This window comes from Plecotus auritus, assembly GCF_963455305.1.
Source record: "Plecotus auritus genome assembly, chromosome: 8".
NCBI lineage: Eukaryota > Metazoa > Chordata > Mammalia > Chiroptera > Vespertilionidae > Plecotus > Plecotus auritus.
This window is the reverse complement of record NC_137782.1, coordinates 104001876-104018931: the sequence shown is the minus strand read 5'-3', so window position 1 is coordinate 104018931 and position 17056 is coordinate 104001876. Positions and strand designations below refer to the sequence as shown.

Sequence of the window (17056 nt, the reverse complement as noted above, 5' to 3'; positions counted from 1 at the left end):
TTCTTCTTCTTCTTCTTCTTCTTCTTCTTCTTCTTCTTCTTCTTCTTCTTCTTCTTCTTCTTCCTCTTGTTAAAGAACACCCTTCAACATTTCATGTAATATTGGTTTGGTGGTGGTGAACTCCTTTAGCTTTTTCTTGTCTGTGAAGCTCTTTATCTGACCTTCAATTCTAAATGATAGCTTTGCTGGGTAAGTAGAGTAATCTTGGTTGTAGATCCTTGACTTTCATCACCTTGAATATTTCTTGCCACTCCCTCTGGCCTGGCCTGCATAGTTTCTGTTGAGAAATCAGCTGACAGTTGTATGGGTACTCCCTTGTAGGTAACTAACTATTTTCCTCTTGCTGCTTTTAAGATTCTTTGTCTTTAACCCTTGGCATTTTAATTATAACATGTCTTGGTGTGGGCTTCTTTGGATTCCTCTTGTTTGAGATTCTCTGCATTTCCTGGACTTGTAAGTCTATTTCTTTCATCAGGTAGGGGAAGTTTTCTGTCATTATTTCTTCAAATAGATTTTCAATATCTTGTTCTCTCTCTTCTCTTTCTGGCACCTCATAATACGAATGTTGGTACACTTGAAGTTGTCCCAGAGGCTCCTTACACTTTCTTCATATTTTGGGATTCTTTTTGCTCTTCTAATTGGGTGTTTTTGCTTCCTCATATTCCAAATCATTGATTTGATTATCAGAATCCCTTCCTCTAGAGTTGAATCCCTGTCAATTATTCTTTATTTCAGTTATTGTATGCTTAATTTCTGACTGATCTTTTCTATGTCTTTGACATTCTCACTAAGATCCTTAAAAGTATCTCTAAGTCCCTTGGAGCTCTCATTAAGATCCTATTGAGAAAAAGGGGACATATGTAATACTTTCAACAATAAAGATTTTTTTTAAAAATCCTTGAGTAACATTATAACCATTGTTTTGAACTCTGTATCCAGTAGTTTGCTTGCTTCCATTTCTTTCATTTGTAACATGTTTCTTTGTTTCTGCATTTTGGTTGCTTCCCTGTGTTTGTTTCTATGTATTAGGTAGAGCTGCTATGTCTCTGGAATTGGCAGAGTGGCCTTGTGTAATAGGTGTCCTGTAGTTCCCAGTGGCTCAGTTTTCCCTGTCACCTGAGCTGGGCACTCTAGGTGCACTCCAGTGTGGCCTGTGTGCACAGTCTTGTTGCAGTTGAGTCTTGATTGCTGTTGGAATCACTGGAGGGAGTTGACCTTCAGGCCAATTGGCTGTGAAGACCAGCTGTGACAACAGTGGGAGAGCTGCTGTGCAGGAAACACCCCTATGGAGCAGACTTGCTTCACTGGGGCTTTGGCACTCATTGAGTCTGCCCCTTGTGGATGTGTAGAGTTGTAATCTGCTAGGGTCTGAGGTTGTCCACCTGGTGCACTGGCTCTAGGGCCTCCAAGGTGGTGCAAAGTCAGCCACTGCCTAGGGCCACCTGACAGGAGCTACAGAGAGATCCACAGATGTATTTGTACTGGGCAAGGAAGTACCCAGGCGAGGCCCAGCTATGAAACAAGACAGGCTGGTGCTGGTGCCTGGTATTGGGCCTCTTACTGATAGGTATGGAACATGTTCACTCCAGCTGCAGCTTGTTTGAGAGATTTTAGCAAAGTCTGAAGCCTGAGCCATTCATATGTAAAAGCAGCTGCAAACAGCTTTGGTGGGTCTTCAAATTGGATGTGGTGGGGGTCTCAGAAATCACCAGAATGGAGCAAACAGTGTAAGCCAGGCTGATGGGACTAAAAAATGGCTGCCAGTCAGCCCTGTGACAGGGAAGGTTCTAGCATAGGAATAATGACCCCTGTGAGCACCCCCACTGGGAGAAAGCAGTCCCTAGTTCCTGCCCCAATGCCAGACAATCTAGTTCCTTCCCATGTGTGTCTGGACCCCCCAAGTCTGCCTGGTGCTACATCTCCGAGGGATTGAGCCTGAATAAGTTCATGCACTGGCCCTTTAAAAAGGAACCGTGGGTCTACAGCAGCCTCTGTGTCACTCGGCCACAATCCCCACTGGTTTTTATAGCCCAAAGTTACAGGGACTTCTCTTCCCAGCTCTAGAATCCTGGGCTGGGAGTTTGGTGTGGGACTGGGACCCCCCTGCTTCTCACTGCCAGCCACTGTAGAGACAATCTGCCCCCTGATTTATAAAAGGGCACATGTGGGTGTCAGACCAGCCTGGTCCATGACTCCTCCCCTCCTACCAGTCTCAATGTGCTTTCTTCTTTACTTTTTGAGTTGTAGGACTTTCAGGTGCTTCAGAATGATGGCTGTTCTATATTTTAATTGTAATTTTGATGTGGTTATGGCGGTGGCATTTACCAGCATTTGTCTACGCTGCTATCTTGGTTCCCAGATACTAAAATCTTCAACAAAATACTAGCAATCCAAATTCAGCAATGCATTAAAAAGATCATACACCATGATCAGGAGGGATTATTCCAGGCTTCAATATTGGCACAATATCAATAAAACAATAAACATGTTGTACCACATAAACAAATCCTATATAATAAAGGAGTAATATGCAAATTAACCATCACTCCGCTACACCCACAAGCCACGCCCACCAGCCACGCCCACCAGCCAATCAGGAGCAAATATGCAAATAAACCCAACCAAGATGGTTATGGCCACAGAGAGCAGGAGGGAGGCCTGGGTTTCGCCGGCAAGGGAGGAAGCCAAGCTTTCCGCCTGCCCTTGCCGGCCTAGGCCTCCAGTCAAGGCTACAAAGTTTCAATGATAGAAGATACATAAATCCAAACAGAAATGGCGGCAGCCACGGAGCTGGAAAGAGCAGGAGGCTAGGGTTGCCCGTGGTGATGGAAGAAGCCAAGCTTTCTGCACACCCTGGCCTGCCCAGGTGTCAGCTTAAGGCTACAAAGTTTCAATTATAGAAGATACATAAACCCCAACAGAAATGGCTGCCACCACAGAGCAAGCAGAAGGCTTGGCTCCACTCCAGGCTACAAAGTTTCAATTGCAGAAGATAAATAAACTCCAGATACCAGGGCCTCCGCTTGGGTCACCAGGGGGCATGGCCGGCCTGCAAACCACCACAGGCCCCTCGCCCAGGCCACTTCATGCCCCAAGAGAACCCCCACCCTGATCCGGGACACCCTTCAGGGCAAACCAGCTGGCCCCCACCCATGCATCAGGCCTCTATTCTATCTAATAAAAGAGTAATATGCAGATTGACCATCACTCCAACACACAAGATGGCTGCCCCCATGTGGACACAAGATGGCCACCACAAGATGTCCAGCAAGGGAGGGCAGTTGGGAGGGACCAGGCCTGCAAGGAAGGGCAGTTGGGGGCAATCAAGCATACAAGGGAGGGCAGTTAGGTGTGACCAAGCTGGCAGAGGAGGGAAGTTGGGGGCAATCAGGCCTGCAGGGAAAGGCAGTTGGGAGGGACCCAGGCCTGCAGGGGAGAGCAGTTAGGGGGGACCAGGCCTGCAGGGGAGGGAAGTTAGGGGTGACCAGGCCTGCAGGGGAGGGCAGTTAGGGGCAAACAGGCTGGCAGGGGAGTGGTTAGGGGGTGATCAGGCTGGCAGGCAGAAGCGATTAGGGGCAATCAGGAAGGCAGGCAGGCGAGCAGTTGGGAGCCAGCAGTCCTGGATTGTGAGAGGGATGTCCGACTGCCCATTTTAGGCCCGATCCCACCGGTGGGATCGGGCCTTAAATGGGCAGTCGGACATCCCTCAAGGGGTCCCAGATTGGAAAGGGTGCAGGCTGGGCTAAGGGACACCCCCTCCCCAGTGCACGAATTTTGTGCACCGGGCCTCTAGTTGAAGGATAAAAAACCACATGATAATATCAATAGGTGCAGAAAAAGCATTTGATAAAATCCAGCTCCCATTCATGATAAAAACTCTCAGCAAAGTGAGATAGAGGGAACATATCTTAATGTAATGAAGGTTATGTATGACAAACGCACAGCCAACATCATACTCAATGGTCAAAAACTACAAGAGTTCCCCTGAAGACTGGAAGCAAGACAGGGTTGTCTGCTTTCACCACTCCTATTTCAACATAGTACTGAAAGTCTTAGTTACAGCAATCAGAAAACAAGAAGAAATAAAAGGCATCCAAATTGGAAAGGAAGAAGGAAAATTGTCATTACTTGCAGATGACATGATATTGTATAGAGAGAACCCTAATGATTTCACCAAAAAAACTACTAGACCTGATAAATGAATTCAATAAAGTAGCAAGATACAACATAAATATCCAGAAATCAGTTGCACTTTTATACACCAATAATGAACTATCAGAAAAGAAAACTATATATATTTCACAATTGCTTCATAAAGAATAAAATATCTAGGAATAATTTAACTAAAGATATGAAAGATCTGTATTCAGAAAATTATAAGACACTGAAGAAAGAAATTGAGGAAGATACAAATACCATGTTCATGAATAGGAAGAGTTCACATAATTAAAATATCCATACTAACCAAAGCAATCTATAGATTCAATGAAATTCCTATGAAGATACCAATGGTGTATTTCACAGAACTAGAACAAATGTTTCAAAAATTTATTGAAACCACAAAAGACCCCAAATAGCAAGAGTGATCTTGAGAAAGAAGAACAAAATTGGAGAAATCACACTACCTGATATCAGATTATACTATAAGGCCATAGTAATAAAAACAGTAGGGTACTGGCATAAAAATAGACATATAGCCCTGCTCTGTTTTGCTCAATGGTTAGAGCATCGGCCCGAGGACTGATGGTCTTGGGTTCAATTCTGTTCAGGGGCATGTACCTCAGTTGTAGGCTGGATCCCCGGTCTCAGTCAGGGTCCATGCAGGGGGCAACCAACCAATTCATGTATCTCTCTTACATTGATGTTTCTGTCTCTCTGCTATCCCCATCCCTTTCACTATCTCTAAAAATCAATGGGAAAAATATCCCCGGGTGAGGATTAACCAAAAAATCCCCACCAAAACAGACGTATAGATTAATGGAAGAGAATAGAGAGCCCAGAAATAAACCCACACCTTTATAGTCAATTAATATTTGACAAAAGAGGCACAAACATACAATGGACTAAATATAGTCTATTCAATAAATGGTGTTGGGAAAATTGGAGAGATACATGCAAAAAAGAAAGAAACTAGACCATCAACTTATACCATACACAAGAATAAGCTCAAAATGGATTAAAGACTTACTAGTAAATGTTAGACTCAGAACCATAAAATTCCTAGAAGAAAACATAGGCAGTAAACTCTCGGGCATTTCTCGTAGCAATATTTTTTTCCTGATATATCTCCTATGTCAAAGGAAACAAAAGAAAAAAATAAACAAATGGTACTACATCAAACTAAAGAGTTTTTGTTCAGCAAAGGAAACCATTAACAAAATGAAAAAACAACCCACTGAATGGGAAAACATTCACCAATGATACATCTGATAAGGGATTAATATATAAAATTTATAAAGAACTTATAAAACTCAATACCAAAAGACAATCAAATTTAAAAATGGAAAAAAGACCTGAATAGACATTTCTCCAAAGAGGATATACAGATGGCCAATAGATATAGGAAAAGATGCTCAACATCACTAGTCATCAGAGAGATCCAAATTAAAACCACAAAGAGATATTGTTAGGGGCAGAAATAAAATATTGAAATTATAAGAAATATTAATCATGCTCTGTTATAATTATAAGAAATATTAATCATGCTCTGTTAATCATGATTGTTTTGCTCTGATTAAAGAAAGCACATTCTAACCTGTCTGGGAGTTGCATGCGACCTGGAGTTCACATGGAAATTCAGCCCATGAGCTGCCTATTATCATGTAAAGATTAACAACTTTGTTGCAGAAGCCAGAGGTGCCAGCCCTTTGCATATCCCCAGGCCTTTGCATACCCCCAACCCTTGGCATACCCCCAGATCTTTGCAAACTGCCAGCCCAAATTGCCTGTAAAATGCTCATTTTGCATACCCATTCTTATTCCTTTTGCTTACTTCCCCATGTAGTCTTTGTCCTTCTACCCAATATAAGCAGCTGGCTTATGGTGGGGGGCAGATTTTTGTGGATGACCTGCTGCTGTCCCATACTGCCAGCATTATTGGAATAAATGCTCATATATGATTCAACCCTATCTCTACTTAATTGGCTCAAGTAGTGACAGGCAGCCAAGACCCACTGATTGTCCAGTTACAATATCACCTCACACCTGTCAGAATGGCTATCATCATTAAATCAACAAACAAGTGCTGGTGAGGATGTGGAGAAAAGGGAATCCTCGTGCAATGTTGGTGGGAATGCAGACTGGTGCAGCCACTGTGGGAAACAGTATGGAGCTTCCTCAAAAAAATTAAAAATGGAACTCCCATTTGACCCAGTTGGAAGTGGGGGTGGGGATAGAGAACTCATGGACATGGCCAACAGTGTGATTGCAGGAGGGAGGAGGATGGATGGAGGTGGATAGATCAATGGAACAGAATATAGATCCCAGAGATAAACCCATGTACACATGTTTAATTAATTTATGACAAAAGAGCCCAGAATATACAACAAGGAAAGGGCAGTCTTTTCAGTAAATGCTGCTGGAAAAACTGGATACCCTCATACAAAAGAAGGAAACTGGGTCACTATCTTACACAAGCCACATAAATTAATTCGACATGTTTTAAGACTTGAATGTAAGACCTGAAAACATGAAAGTGCTAGAAGAAAACATAGGCAGTAAGCTCCCTGATATTGGTGTTGACAATGATTTTTTGGATTTAACACCAAAAGCATAGGCAACAAAATAAAAAATAAATAAGTGGAACAACATCAAACTAAAAAGTTTCTGCATAGCAAAGGAAACCATCAATATAATAAAAAGGCAAACTACTGAATTAGAGAAAACAGTTGCAATTCATATGTAAGGTATTAATATCCAAAATATATAAAGAACTTATACAACTCAATAGCTAAATAAATAAATAAATAAATAAATAAATAAATAAATAAATAAATAAAAATGGGCAGAACATCTCAATAGAATTGTCCCAAGAAGACATATGGATAAGCAACACGCACATGAAAGGATGTCCAACATCACTCATCATCTGGAAAATGCAAATCTAAACCACAGTGAGATATCACTTCACACCTGTTAGAGTGGCTATTAAAACACAACAAGGCCGAAACCAGTTTGGCTCAGTGGATAGAACGTTGGCCTGCGGACTGAAGGGTCCCGGGTTCGATTCTGGTCAAGGGCATGTACCTTGGTTGTGGGCACGTGCCCAGTGGGAGGTGTGCAGGAGGCAGCTGATCGATGTTTCTCTCTCATCGATGTTTCTAGCTCTCTATCCCTCTCCCTTCCTCTCTGTAAAATATCAATAAAATATATTTAAAAAAAAAAAAAAAACACACAAGAGCGAACAAATGCTGGCAAAGATGTGGAGAAAATGGAACCCTCCCGCACTGCTGGTGGTAATGTGAACTGGTGCAGCCACCATGGAAAACAGCCTGGAACTTCCTCAAAAATTAAAAATAGAACTACCATAGATTCCAACAATTCCACTGCTGGGTATTTACACAAAAGGAATGAAAAAACTAACTTAAAAAGTATATGCACTCCGTGTTCATTGCAGCAATATTTACAGTAGCCATTCTAGTAACCTAAGTGTATAGCAGTAGATAAATGGATAAAGAAATTGTGGCACATATGATAGGGGCAGAAATAGAATGTTGGGGACCCAGCTAGAATTGAAAGAAATATTAACATGCTCTGTTAACCGTTATTGTTTTGTTCTGAGTAAAGAAGGCACATTCTAAGCTGGCTGGCAGTTATACACAGGACCTGGGAGCTCACCTGGAAATTCAGCCCTTTCCCCCCATTTGTAGCTACCTATTATCATGGAAAGATTAACAACCTGTTGAGCCAAAAACCAAAGCCGCCAGCCCTTTGAAGACCCCAGCCCTTGCATATCACTAAGCCCTCTGAAGACTCCAGCCCTTTTGAATATCTGTAGACTGCACATTTGCCCTTTTGCCTACTTCCCCATGTCATCTTTGTCCTTCTACCCAGTATAAGCAGCTGGCATATGGGGGGCGGGGGTCAGAGCAGATTTTGGTGGATGACCTGCTGCTCTCTCATCCTGCCAGCAGGATTGGAATAAACTCTCATATATGATTCAACCCTGTCTCTGCTGAATTGGTTCAAGTAGTGACAGGCAACACGGACCCATTGATTGTCCAGTTACACATATATACCATGAAATATTATTTACCCATTAAAAAGAATGAGATATTGTCATTTGCAACAACTTGGATGGACCTTGAGGGCATCGTGCTAAGTGAAATAAGTCAGATAGCTTCTGGATAGTAGAGGCAGGCAGTTTGTTTCAGAGTCTGTGCTCTTATTAATGTGTAGTATTGCATACTTTGTCTGCCTTTTTGAGAGAATAATATTTGTCAGTAAGAAATCTCAATGGGCTCTCTTTGCCAGGGCTGTTGCACAGCCTCCTGGCTGGTTGCCCGTCTCCTCTCCCAGCCCTGTCCCAGCAGACTGGCCTGGAGACCTCCATCACAGACGCTAGTCAGATGGCAGGCATCACTCCCCAGCATGCGTCTCCAAGGCTCCCATCACACTCTGAATGGCATCCCTTCTCCTTCCTCAGACTTACAGGTTCCCTGCCTGTGTTTTCAAATTCCTTTCTTCCTTTCCTCTTACTCATTCACCACCCACCTCAGCAGGCCTTGCTTCTCTTTGAACTTATCCCTGCCTCAGGCTCTTGCACTTGCTCTCTCCTTTGCCTAGAATGCTTTTTCCCCAGATCTTCACTTGGTTAGCTCCTTGTTTCCTTCCCTTTTTTTGCTCAAAAGGCATCTTCTCAGGGAAGCCTTCCCAGGACTCCATTTAATTTGTTCAGACCAATCTCCATATCACTTCTTTTTTATTGTCTTTTCTTTCACTAAAACAGACAAGCAGAGTGGCCATGTTGATCTGGTTTACTGTTTCATCACCAGTAGCCAGAACAGGACCTGATTTATTGTAGGAGTTCAAATATTTGTTGAATGAACAAATAAATAAGTGGATTAGTTATATAGTTTTCATTATCTGAAAACTAGAGATTACGTTTGTATTTTGAGATCTAATTTTTAAAAGGAATTTGTCACACAAGTCCTTATATAAAATCCTATATAATAAAGAGGTAATATGCAAATTGACCCTCACACCCTCACAAGATGGCTGCCTATGACCAGGCTGGCAGGGGGGTTAGTGAGGGACGACCAAAAGACTGAACAAGCAGACTGAGTGGGGCGACCAGGCCGGCAGGTGGGGGCAGTAAGAAGCAACCAGGCCAGCAGGGTGGGGGGCAGTTGGGGGTGACCAGACTGGGGGGGGGGGCAATTAGGAGTGACCAGGCAGGCAGGCAGGTGAGCAATTAGGAGCCAGCAGTCCAGGATTGTGAGAGGGATGTCTGACTGCCACTTTAAGCCCAATGTGGGATGGGGCCTAAACCAGCAATCGGACATCCCCCAAGGGGTCCCAGATTGGAGAGGGTGCAGGCTGGGCTGAGGGGACCCCCCCCCTTGCATGAATTTCGTGCACTGTGCCTCTAGTCCTATATAATAAAAGCCTAGTATGCTAAGTGTCTGACCGTTCAACTAGAAGCTATGATGTGCACTAGCCACCAGGGGGCAGACACTCCAACCTGTAGGTTAGCTTGCTGCTGGGGTCCAGCATATCAGGACTGGGTGACATGTCCTGGAGCCCTCCTGCAGTCCCTCTCCAGCCCCGATCGTGCACCAGTGGGGTCCCTTGGCCTGGCCTGCACCCTCTTGCAATCTGGGACCCCTTTGGGGATGTCAGAGAGCCGGTTTCAGCCAGATCCCTGCAGGCCAGGTCGAGGGATCCCACCAGTGCATGAATCCATGAACTGGGCCTCTAGTATATAATAAAATAGAAGACATTTTCATTAGTATAGTTCATAGTTTAACAGAATACCACTTATTATGTTTCTGCCTTCTAAAATAGATATTTAGTATTTCTTAAAATGTGTAATTGGTAAGGAAGTTACCCTTAAATCTTGATACTTTAAAAATTTTTCTTAATGGGCCAAGACTTTAGACTTTATCAATGATCAAATACATGTTGAGCACAGAGCACTTGTAAAGTGTTTGTTGCTGGGCTTATCTCATGAATAAGCCAATGTCACCTTTGTCCTTATCTTTGTCAGCCCTCCTCTTTCTCTCTAAGGATAAAGACTATCCCCCGCCCCCTCTTCCCCACAAAGGCCAGTTCCAGCCCCTGTTTCTGTGACATTAACCCAGAGGCCTCAGGATGCTAATGGCCTGTCCCCCTTGCTGAGTAGCAGCTTTGTCAATTGTTTTACTCTGGTGACTGCGTGTGCAGGGCTACCCACACCGTCTGCTGGCCCACTGACCGATGGGTGCTCAGAGACAAACACGAAGAGCTGCTTCTAGGCCTAGCCTTCCAGGACTGTAAGGGTCGACCAGGAAGAGAATACATTGCACAAGTTGTCACTGAAATAAATCTATCACTTCCCTAACTTCTCTATTTTGGTTCATGTAATTTTCCCATCTTTGTGACTGAGAGATGAATAAGAGATGGAAGAGGAAGCAGAACATATTGACTATTTGGGTTGGGGTTGAGGTGTTTGTGGGACAGGCTGGGCTGAGTCATCTGTTTCCTTCTATTGACACAGACTCAACCAACTGAAGACCCTGCATCAAGACCTCTTTCCGACCTGCCTCTTCTTGGATCCGGCGCTCATCTGAATAACCGGGTTGCCTCTCCGGCCCTCACTTGCTTTTTCTCAGTCTGGTCTTCTTCTTACACCTGAACTCAGGCTTCTCAGTTCTTCACCAACTATTTCAGTGCCCATGCTATACTTCCAGGCAACATAGGGAATAGGAACAAGTAAAACTCTGTGGTTCCTGCCCTTGTGAAGGTTCCCATGATGATACCACCCCATTTTTCAAAGTAAGTCTCAAAGGCTTTCAGACCCCTAGCCCCTTGCCTGGCGTTCACGGCCTTCTGAACTCACCTTCCAGGTTTAGCCTGTGCTGCAGCTCCCTCCACACATTCCCACACTGCAGGACACCTCTGCCTCCTCAGTCCTTCGTCCTGCTCACACTCCTCCCTATGCCTGGACATCCTCTGCATTCCTGCCCTCTCTCCCCTCCACCTGTCAACATTCTAAACTGCCCTTTACAGCTTAGCTCAAAGCATGACTCGCGTAGGCTCTTCATGACCCCCTGCCCAGGACGTCTGCTCTGTGAGTTCTCATGGGACCTTTTGTATACTTCTATACCCATCACGTTGCCCTTGGTATCAAGTTCAATGTGTGTCCATCTCTGCTATTAAGCGACCAGAGAGAAGGGCCCATGTCTTATCTATGTTGGTGGCTCCACCTCAGCAGCTGCTGCACACATAGGCACCTTCTACAAAAAGTAACCATGTAGTTTGTTATAATTTGTTGTCCAAACTAGAACCCTTTTGAGAGTGAAGGGGGCACTCTTAATAATTATGCTGGGCTTCAAGTAAAGCTAAACATGTCCCTGTCTGCTGGGTCACATGTGGTCTCTTTATGCCAAATGAAGGTTCAGGGGATGGTTTCTGAATTAAGTGACCTTGTTTACAGTGGAGTCAGCCAATGGACAGCGTGAAAGGGTGAAGGAGGGCACCTTTCCTAGAGCTGGTATTGCTGGGGTGGTTCCACTGAGCAAGGGGTCCATGAGGTATGTCTGGAGGGAACGAACAGGATTAGGAAGGTCCAATTAGACAGAGGGAAGAAGGAATGACATCATGGAAGGATAGGATGATGGAAGCAGACAGCACCAGATTTGGCCTAGTCAGAGAAAGATTTTAGGGCTGGAACTGATGGCTTCTATTGATAAGAAATAGGCAGCATGCTGGGGAGTGGAGTGGGAAGAAACAGCGCTAGCACCAGGTGTGTGTATAAAGGGGTGTGGTCTTTACAGCAGGAGGTCAGAGCCGCAAGCACCTGTGCATTTCTGAGCAGAAAAGAGAAAGAAAATGTAGCATTTTAGGAAGATTATTCTCATGGTTATATTTAGAGAGAGGTGAGGCCGAGGAGAGGGAGGCCACATGGGATCCATGGAAATAATATCAATGTAAGATGTCAGGAATTTAAAGGAAATATTGGTAACCAAAATGAGTAAGTCAGAACTGAAAAGGTAGAATTGACAGCACTTTGTAACCCAAGGGAGCTGCCTAGTTTTGGGGTAACACTCTGTACAATCTATCTGTTGATGCCATAGACTGAGATAAGGAAGCAAGAGGCAGAGATGATTTGGACAGAGCTGATAATTGAGATTTTTACACACTAAGCACGAGGCACCGGTGTGCCATCTGAATGGAAGTGCCCAACAGATACCAAGAAAGGAATGCCAAGGGGGTGGGAGGGCCAGGACCAGGGAGAATCATTTAGAAGAGGAGCCATCCATGGGAGCAAGCAATAGGTGAGCGATAGCAAAGGATGAGATGTCTTGTGGACAATTAGGAGGAAAAGCCATTGATTGTCAAGGGTTGGATCTGGGGAAAACACCTGCACTTAATGGGGACGAGAGAGACAAGGAGACCTATAAGAGAGGGACAAGAGACCAGGATCTGGTGATTGAGATAAGGAGTAAAATGAAAAATATCTAAGGAAATGAATTTCTCTGGCCAGTTATATTACTAGACACTGGTTTTCTGCCCATGTCAAAGGCATGTTGATGTGATGTGTGTCTTTCCATCCTGAAAGAGGATGAATGGCAGAAAAGCCAAAAAGCCAGTTAGAGTCAACAAAAATATGTATGGTTCTAATATTATTAAGGCTGTGACTGAAGAACAAAATACTTAAAGGATAGAAACTAACCTGTGATACCTTTTTTCATACAGAAGGTAGCAATACTGGGCATAAAAGAAAGAACTTTTCTTAATACAGATTCCATCATAATTATACCTAAAAAATAAAGGTTGTCTTTAAAGATTATGTCAAACCACTGACATGCTTTATAGAACACACAAAACAGACTAGCTAATGAAGACTTGGGGTTCTTCCCCAGGTGTTATCATTGACTCCGTTTATGAGGGAAATTTAATAGACAGCCTGTCAAGCTCTGGTAGGTAGACAATTTCATACCATTTCAAACCCATCAGCTTTGAAGCGGGTTTGTGAATGTTCTGCTCTGCTTTTCCAATTTAGGGCCCTCTGATCTTAGGGATACAACAGGGAAAGCCTCCTGCTGCTGGGGGCCCTTAACCTCTTTAAAGTGTAGTGAAGCTCCACCAAGGTGCCCCTCTGGGGCTGGACTCCGGTTCTCAGCAAGCCCATGAGGAAGCTGTCTCTCTCTGCGGCCCGAGCTGCTCTGCTGAGCCTGAGCCTGCAGCGGTGCGTCCAGGCCCATAGCAGCAGAACACAATTTTTCCAAATGAACTATTGCTCAGAGTTGTTTGGCAAACTCTTCCACTGTCTCCCACTCCTTTCCTAACTTGGCTTCCATTTCTTCCCACTGATTTCCTGATCTCTACTGATTTTTCTTAATTAAAAAAAAAAACACTGTAAAATGATAATAATTGAGTGACAATTATAACAACATGTACCATGTTAACACTGTAATTTCTTGTGGTGTTAAAAATATAGTGTGGGTACCTAGTTTCCTAAATATAATTTAAATATGCTAATTTAGCTCAAACAGTAATGAAAACAGTTCTGTTATTCTATGTGTGTAATTATTTAAATATTTCAACAATTGGACATTTACATATCCAAATATTTAAGGTTTAAGACACAAAGATATATTGTGATTTTTGTGTCTGAACAAAATTCCTGAAAAATTGACATTGATACCTGTTCTAGCATTACCTGAGTTATTTTAGGCACTAGGGTTTCCATTTGAATTATGGGAACTCTCTGATAAGAGTTGATATTTATAATTTGTTTAGTTTTACATTATTTTGGTCAACTTATTTTGTGATCCCCCCCCCCAAAAAAAAATGTTTGTTTTAAACATTTAAAATAAAACAAAATTGATAATCCTCCCTGGCACTTCCTCTCGTGCCCAGCCTCTGGGGACCAAGACCAGGAAAAACCAAGTGCACGAGCTGAAAGATAAGGCAGATTAAAAAAAATTAGAAATAAAACTTCCGCTGTCTCCTCTCACGCTATTTAAATTATATTTCCTCTTTTCCAGTGATAAAGAAAATATGTGTAAATAAAATTTGAAAAAAGATGAGAAGTATAAAGAAGAAAACATAACACTTGGAGGAAACCACCATTTAAATTTCAATGCAGTCCCTTCCAGTCTTTTACCAAAGTCTCAGTCCATGTACGTATTCTATGGGGTAACATGAAATAGCTCACATCTCACAACTAGCATGTTGCGGTCTTGCTTTCCACTGTTTTCCTTGCACGTTGAGCCATAAACATCTGCCTTCATCATTATGAATTCTCTGAAAACAGGAATTTTAACAGCTGCATTATAGTCCATCATGTGAGTGTCCCATAATTTTACTGTTTTCCTCTTTTTCCAATGTGATCATCATTTTCACATTTTATTATTAATTTGTTTACCTAATATGTGCCTTGTACAGGTTTTGTTAGCAAAGGCTATTATTATGCTGAATAGCGTAGCTGCTTCTGACTCAACTTCTCATCTCCTGTTATCATTTTAATGCACATTATTAAATAGTACTGATATTATATGTTCAGGGTCAATAAACATCAAAAAAATAGAAGTCTGTTCCATTTTCCTACTGATGAGAAGTCCAGGGCATGCATGCTCTCCAAGTGCATGGCTGTTGAAAGGGAAAATCCTGGCACATGTGACACTGCAAACATACAGAACAGGGAGGCACAGTGTCCCATAGTCAAGTACTGGCTTCTGCCATTTTCCCACAGTCGCCTCCATAATCACTCAGCCCCACTCCGCTTGGTTTCCGTTGCATCCCTCTTTCTGTTTTTCTTAGCTTCTGAGCAGCAGGACTTGACAGTGCCATGAAACACCCCTCCTGCCTGTTCCAGGTCCCACATCTCCCATAGGGAGCCAGCCGCACCTGGTGTGGGGCGGCAAATGCAGGAACAGGGAAGGCAAGTCTCCCACAATTAAACATCAAATTGACAGGTTCCTTCAGGGCAGGAGAACCAAAATGTACAGAAGAAAAATAAATGGTAAGAGAGAAAAGAAAAAGTCAGTGAAGTCTAAATGGAGAATTAGACTCCAGAAATTCCTCCTTTCAACAACAGATTCTGAAAATTTCATCTCCTCTTAAGAAAATCACTTAAACCTTCCCTATATTTCTAGTTTTAATATGGTAGGTATCTAATGGAATTATTATAAAGTATGCAGCAGGCTTAGATGCAAGGCCCTGGGAAGTAATCTGGTGTTTTTGGAGGGAGAAGCAGAAGTAAATTGCCTAGTTGTCTGGCAGTGTGATAACCTGCACAGTTTATTTTATTGAGTAATTCCAACCCCAGGGTACCCTATGATTCCATTTTAGATCAGGTACATCACAGTTAAAAATTTAAAACCAACTGAGATGATTATTTTCCAAAAATGTAACAAGTAAAAATGTACATACCTAGAGAGAGAGAACTCACATAAATCAATAGGAAAACCACCAATAGAAAGTGGTCTGGTAATATTTTGTATACACACATATACATGTGACCAAAACACACTCGAAAGTGCTTACCTTCCCTAATCACCCAGTAAATGCAAGTTGAGACAGCTAAATACAGTTCTTAACCAACAAATGTTCTAGGTTAAGAATATTATGGATTTGGGTAAGAATATCAAGAACTATTATGAGGGGTGTGAATTGGTTACAATTGTCTAGAGTCTCTCCTAGGGCAATGACCAGATGCAGATGAAATTAATGTTACTTATAATAGAGAAAATTATAAACAACCTAAATTTCCAATAAAGGCAATGGCTAGATAAACATCCAAATAATATTTTTAGCCATTATACAATGTGCATTGAAAAGTATTTTAATGTGAAAGTGTTTATGATATTCTAGGTGTAAATGGGCATCTATAATAATAAAAGCATAATATGCTAATTAGACCAGAAGACCTTCCAGAAGAAGCCGCGGCGGTGGGGGGCGGGGGGAGGAAGGGGGGTGTGGAGGGGGGAAGAGGGTCAAGGCAGAGGTAGCTGCCATGGCTGCGGGGGCTGAGCCCCTTGCACGAATTTCGTGTATTGGACCTCTAGTATAAGAGTTAACATTTCTTGGATGCTTCCTATAAACCAAGATTATTCAATTTTTTTACATATGCTTTCTTATTAATTCCTTTTTTTATACTAATTTTTTTCTTTTTTTATTGATTAAGGTATTACATGTGTACATATCTTCCCATTGCCCCCCCACCCTACTCCCATACATGCCCTTAACCCCCAGTGTTCTTGTGTCCATTGGTTATGTTTATATGCATGCATACAAGTTCTTTGGTTGATCTCTTATCTCCCCCCACCCCTCCTCAATCTTCCCGCTGTAATTTGACAGTCTGTTTGATGCTTTACTGCCTCTGTATCTATCCTTTGTTCATCAGGTTATAATGTTCTTTATTATCCATAAATGAGTGAGATCATGTGGTATTTTTCTTTCATTGACTGGCTTATTTCACTTGGCATAATGCTCTCCAGTTCCATCCATGCTGCTGCAAATGGTAAGAATTCCATCTTCTTTATAGCAGCGTAGTATTCCATTGTGTAGCTATACCATATTTTTCTGATCCAGTCATCTGCTGATGGGCACTCAGGCTGTTTCCAAATCTTAGCTATTGTAAATTGTGCTGCTATGAACATAGAGGTGCATGTATCCTTTCTGATTGGTGTTTCTAGTTTCTTGGGATATATTCCTAGAAGTGGGATCAACTGAGTCAAATGGGAGTTCCATTTTTAGTTTTTTGAGGAAACTCCATACTGTTCTCCACAGTGGCTGCACCAGTCTGCATTTCTACCAGTAGTGCATGAGGGTTCCTTTTTCTCTGCATCCTCGCCAGCACTTGTCATTTGTTGATTTGTTGATGATTGCCTTTCTGACAGGTGTGAGA

The 17056-nt window shown here is 42.7% G+C and overlaps 1 protein-coding gene across 1 annotated transcript in view; it reads right to left on the bottom strand.

Annotated features, from left to right (window-relative positions):
* The window catches only part of RFX8 (regulatory factor X8), a gene marked incomplete at its 3' end in the record, with an annotated part of 103457 nt that overhangs the window by 71501 nt on the left and 14900 nt on the right, over nucleotides 1-17056 (bottom strand). The window contains 2 exon segments of the mRNA XM_080684936.1: nucleotides 12875-12961; nucleotides 14042-14103. Of these exon segments, the coding sequence (XP_080541062.1) occupies nucleotides 12875-12961; nucleotides 14042-14103 (149 nt within the window).